Source organism: Carcharodon carcharias, chromosome 2 (genome assembly GCF_017639515.1).
Source record: "Carcharodon carcharias isolate sCarCar2 chromosome 2, sCarCar2.pri, whole genome shotgun sequence".
Classification (NCBI taxonomy): domain Eukaryota; kingdom Metazoa; phylum Chordata; class Chondrichthyes; order Lamniformes; family Lamnidae; genus Carcharodon; species Carcharodon carcharias.
In genome coordinates, this window is record NC_054468.1 from 73,612,307 (window position 1) to 73,618,064 (window position 5,758).

Sequence of the window (5,758 nt, forward strand, 5' to 3'; positions counted from 1 at the left end):
CACTTTATACATTAATGATCTAGATGAAGGAACTGAGGGCATCCTGGCTAAGTTTGCAGATGATACAAAGATAGGTGGAGGTAGGGGAGGCTGAAGAAGGATTTGGACAGGTTAGGAGAATGGGCAAAGAAGTGACAGATGGAATACAATGTGGGGAAGTGTGAGGTCATGCACTTTGGTAGGAAGAATAGAGGCATAGACTATTTTCTAAATAGGGAGAGAATTCAGAAATCTGGAGTGCAAAGGGACTTGGGAGTCCTAGTCCAGGATTCTCTTAAGGTTAACTTGCAGGTTGACGCGGTAGTTAGGAAGGCAAATGCAATGTTGGCATTTATTTCAAGAGGACTAGAATATAAAAGCAGGGATCTACTGCTGAGGCTTTATAAGGCTCTGGTCAGACCACATTTAGAATATTGTGAACAATTTTGGGCCCCAGATCTCAGGAAGGATGTGCTGGCCCTGGAGAGGGTCCAGATGAGGTTCACAAGAATGATCCCAGGAATGAAAGGCTGAACATATGAGGAACATTTGAGGACTCTGGGTCAATGGAGTTTAGAAGGATGAGAGGGGATCTGATTGAAACTTACAGAATACTGAAAGGCCTGGATAGAGCGGACGTGGGGAAGATGTTTCCATTAGTAGGAGAGACTAGGACCCAAGGGCACAGCCTCAGAGTAAAGGGAAGACCTTTTAGAACAGAGATGAGGAGAAACTTCTTTAGCCAGAGAGTGGTGAATCGATGGAATTCATTGCCACAGAAAGCTGTGGAGGCCAGGTCATTGAGTGTATTTAAGACCGAGATAGGTAAATTCTTGGTTGGTAAGGGGATCAAAGGTTAAGGGGAGAAGGCGGGAGAATGGGGTTGAGAAACTTATCAGCCATGATTGAAGGAAGGGGCAGACTCGATGTGCCAATTGGCCTAATTTCTGCTCCAATGTCTTATGGTCTTATGGAAATACAAATCTAGTCAATGAACCTTGTACTGCCGATTCAAATTACATTTTTTTTGGAAGAGTGAGACAACATTTATAATCATGACATACATGTTAAAATAGCCTATCTGATCACATGTCCGGAATGTTTGAAATCGGGCGTTTTTTTTTCTGTTTTCTTCCTTGATAAATCTAATTAGATAGTGAATCATATTCTCAAGTTGTTTTTTTTTAAGAGTAATTTTCAATATATATTGAGGGAGAGGATTTAATGCCTCACAAGATTCTTTAGTTTCCCTACAGGCATGACATCTAGAAAAAATGACAGGTCTTCAGCTGAGCTCTTTATTATATATCTGCGCAATCTTGTGGGACAGAGAACAGAGCAAACTACCACATCAAGCTCTTCTGCTTTCACGCTTGTGCTCATTTTACTTCATCTTGCTGATAATATGTTAACATTTAACTTTTCCAGTAGAAATATTTACTAATTGTTTCAGGAAGTTAGAAACGTGGTAACTCTTTTGAGTACAAAGCTGTTTCCATTTGTTTCAAATAAAGTTACATAGTTTACCATTGTGAGATTTGAACTCTTGATACTCTTTTTTTGAGTAAACCTGTTTTCATCTGTTTCAGATGAAGTTACATTGTTTCATAGTTTGCCATTGTGAGATTTGAACTCTTGATCTTGGGGTTACAAACCCAGTACCATAACCACTTGGCTATTTAGGCCAAGCAGTCCTCATGACCCTTCGACAGAACTTGAGTTCAAGTCCAAGAAAGAGTTGAAATATAAGCTGGTTTAAGGTGTGTGTGTGTGGGGCATAGACCACTTGGCTATTTAAGACAAGCATCATCTCTTTCTTTTGTAACTCTTTCAAGTACAAACCCATTCCCATCTGTTTCAGATGAAGTTACATTGTTTCATAGTTTGCCATTGTGAGAGTTGAACTCTTGATCTTGGGGTTATAAGCCCAGTACCATAACCACTTGGCTATTTAGGCCAAGCCTAAAATGTCATGCATGAAGGACATGTAACTCTTTCGAGTACAAACCCGTTTCCATCTGTTTCAGATGAAGTTACATAGCTTGCCATTGTGAGATTTGAACTCTTGATACTCTTTTGAGTAAACCTGTTTCCATCTGTTTCAGGTGAAGTTACATTGTTTCACAGTTTGCCATTGTGAGATTTGAACTCTTGATCTTGGAATTACAAACCCAGTACCAAACCACTTGGCTATTTAGGTGGTAGCAATACTAGGGTCGCTCACCGACCTGTATATGATACAGAGAAAAAAAAACACACAAAAGATTATCTGTTAAGCAATAAAACGAGGTCGCTGCTGCAGAAAACTAGGGCAGCAGTTTTTAACCCTTTTCTTTTCCGTCGATGCTGCCAGACCTGCTGAGTTTTTCCAGGTAATTCTGTTTTTGTTTTGGATTTCCAGCATCCACAGTTTTTTTTTATCTGTAGTAGTTAATGTGACCGAGAGTTGAGCGGAGGGTCTGTGGACGAATCGGCTATTCCCTCGCAGATAGCTATTTGGGTGTTCAAATTTGGGATGTGCCGCGAGTTTGACTGGCAAAATTCTTTGATGCTGTAGAAATAGTAGATTGCGTCCAAGCAACAGTTCACATTGGCCAAGTACAGGCTCACATGCAGGGCGTTGCGCAGAGGTTCACAGTAACTTTCCGAGATAAAACCATTGGTCGTTAGGGAATACATCAGCAGCCCCGTGTGATAAGGCATGAAGCAGACCAGGAAGGTGAGCAAATTTGAAAGGATGATTTTAGCGGATTTGTCCGCCCACTTATCCCGGGTCTCGCTGGCTCGAACTCTCAGTCTGCGGATGATCTGCAACGAGCAGAACATCATGAAAAATGCGCATATCAAAAACAGTATTTCCAGAGGGGCAATGAAATTCATTCTCCAGACACCTGGCGAGAGGTGGTAAAAGCAGGAGCTGGACTTGCTGGAGAAATAGATGTAGATGCTTCCTGTGCACACGAAGATCCAGATGCCAGCGCAGATGACCGCGGTTTTCCGCGGGGAGGAGATGGCTCTGCTCAGGAAGGGATGCTTAGTGGCCACGTAGCGATCGGCACAGATCAGGGTTATCAGCAGGATGCTGGCGTATATGTTCACGAAGCACAAGGACTCGAGAAGCTGACAGAACCGCTTGTGCAGAGGCCACTGCGGGCCGACATAGTAAGCGTAGATTTTGAAAGGCAGTGAGAAGAGTAGGACGATATCTGAGATGATGAGGTTGGTCATGTAGATGGTAGGTTTTGTCCGCCCCTTTATTTTACACCAGATTATGCACAATGCCACTCCGTTCAATACGAACCCAATGCAAATCGTCGGCACAGTAAACACAAGCAGCACCACCTGATGTGACTCACTCCATGAGCTGTTGATTGTACAATTCATCCCAGCAAGAAGCCGAGGACAAGTTTTCAAATTATTGAATAATATCACACCGCCCCCTCCCCAACACACACACTATGATTTCCGCCACTTTGGAAGAGTGACTAGACTTTAGAAACCCTTCACTCGTCCATATAGTCTGTAAACGCCCAGGAGAGTCCCAAAAAGCGCTATACAAATGCAAAGTTCCTGCTTCTTCCCCATTCCATATTATTACCAATGAAGAACTGCTGCTGAACCACTCACCACCAAGCCGAACCTTTCTGCCGAGTGTTTCCCAAAGTGTCCCAGTAAATGCACCCTGTCCTCTGAGACAAGGCGAACACCTGTGGCAGATGAGCTCAATGGTGCTGCTCTTACGACCTCCGGATTTACCACGTTTTTTTTAACGGGCGGACAGAGAGGCTGATTTTGGCTCTTTCGAAGAGCCGGAATAGACACGATGGGTCGAAAGGCCTCCTTTTTCTGTGTCGTATGATTCCCAGGAGACACTGACCCGAGAAGCGGATAACAGTTAAAAGATTTGCAAAGAACGAGCCCAAGGTTGACAACAATCAGGCAGTTACAGAGGATGAGTAACCTGACACCTCCTCACTCCAAACAGTCCAATTAGAGCAAAAACAGAATTACCTGGAAAAACTCAGCAGGTCTGGCAGCATCGGCGGAGAAGAAAAGAGTTGACGTTTCGAGTCCTCATGACCCTTCGACAGAACTTGAGTTCGAGTCCAGGAAAGAGCTGAAATATAAGCTGGTTTAAGGTGTGTGTGTGGGGGGCGGAGAGATTAGAGGCTGGTTTCCTGTGCAATTTGTAGCATTCGATTGTTTCTCTTCCTCTTTGCCGAGGAGATGACAATTAATGATCATCTCACAATCAAATCGTCGTATTTTAAAATATTTATGGATTAAAGAGTATTTTATTGTCAATTTGATGTTTCAACCGTTTGTACAGTATTTTCCCGGGTAAACACCCATAGAAAATCAATGTGAAAATATTGGAGCCAATAAATTTGTAGGAAACCATTTTAAAAACTCAGGTGGCAATGAAAGCAGAGAGATGGAAATGGATGGCTGGTCTGATAGGGCTATTTTTCACCACCAGCAAAGTCAAATTCCCCTCAAGGGGATTGGTTTTTACCTCCATTTGTGTGCAAATAGGAGGATGGTGTGCTGCAAATTATGTTGCGTTCCGAACCACCCGATTTCCGTCAACAGCCGGCTTTAGACCGGGCCAGATCTAAAACAAGTGGCTCAGAGTGGGGCAGTGATTGGCCCTACCCCAGTCAGGCATTTTGCCACCCAAAACAATGGGGATATTTGTCAAACGAAACAAGTGGTAGTGCCCAAGCCAACACATCCCACCCTGGCAAGATAACCAGAGGCAAGATAACCAGACTTTAGAGGTACTTTAGAGGCAACGTGTGTGCAAATGGTGGGAAACTGAACATGAGGGGAGGCCTTGCACTCACTCCACAGTACTAACAGGGAGTACTGGCTGAGTTGGAGAATGTGGAGGCCAGAACTCTAGGAGATGAAGCCATGTAAGCAAAAAGCTGGCCTTAAGCAAAATTATTTCCAGGAAATATGAGCTATACACACAGCTGTCACATACCAGGATAGGTTAACATGCATCAACTCATAGATCTTGCTACTGCTGCATGCAGTGCAATTATTATTAACCATTGCATTCCTGGCACAAGAAGAGCAGATTACTGAGGGAGTTCCTTGAATGTCAGCAGCATTGTTGTTCAATGAGTCTGCTCATTTCATTTGCACGCTATCTGAAAATCAAGACCACCTACAGACTAAAACCTTATTTATCATTATCCTGGCTATGCACATGTAACATTCCGATGATCCACAAACCGCATCTCCTTCATAACGTTTCCCCTTTGTCATGACTGTCATTCGCTTGCAAGACAAGATGGTATCCAACAGCAGGCGGGCAATATACACTGAGGAAAACCTTAGGACTATAGATCTCTGGACGCATTCAGCGAGCCTATCCTGCAGATCATTGGAGAAGCGGTCAGGTAGGGAATGGGGATTGCTGAAATTGGAAGCGACCAACTTTATATAATGCGATGAATGTTCAGCAGTGCAACAAAATCAAACTTACCTATCACCCTGCTCTTTGCTGGCCTTCATTTGCTTCCTTTTTTTCAATGCCTTAATTTTAAAATCTGCATCCTAGACTTCAATTCCTTTATAGCCTTACTCTTTCCTACATCTGCAATGTCTTCCAGCCTCAAGACCCTGCCTTCACTCTCCCCTGTCTAAATGTTGTCAAATACTTCTCCCCCCCCCCACCAACTCGGCCCCACCTCTGCTCTGCTACTGAGTGGCTCAGCTTTCAGCCATTCAGAGCTCCACAGTCTGGAATTTTCTCCCTAAACCCATT

At 43.6% G+C, this 5,758-nt stretch overlaps 1 protein-coding gene across 1 annotated transcript; it reads right to left on the reverse strand.

Annotated features, from left to right (window-relative positions):
* Window positions 1–2,409: 2,409 nt before the first annotated feature.
* On the reverse strand, window positions 2,410–3,363 carry LOC121287597 (G-protein coupled receptor 35-like). The gene has a single exon (XM_041205528.1). The coding sequence runs from the start codon at window positions 3,361–3,363 to the stop codon at window positions 2,410–2,412; it is 954 nt and encodes a 317-aa protein (XP_041061462.1).
* Between the last annotated feature and the right edge of the window lie 2,395 nt (window positions 3,364–5,758).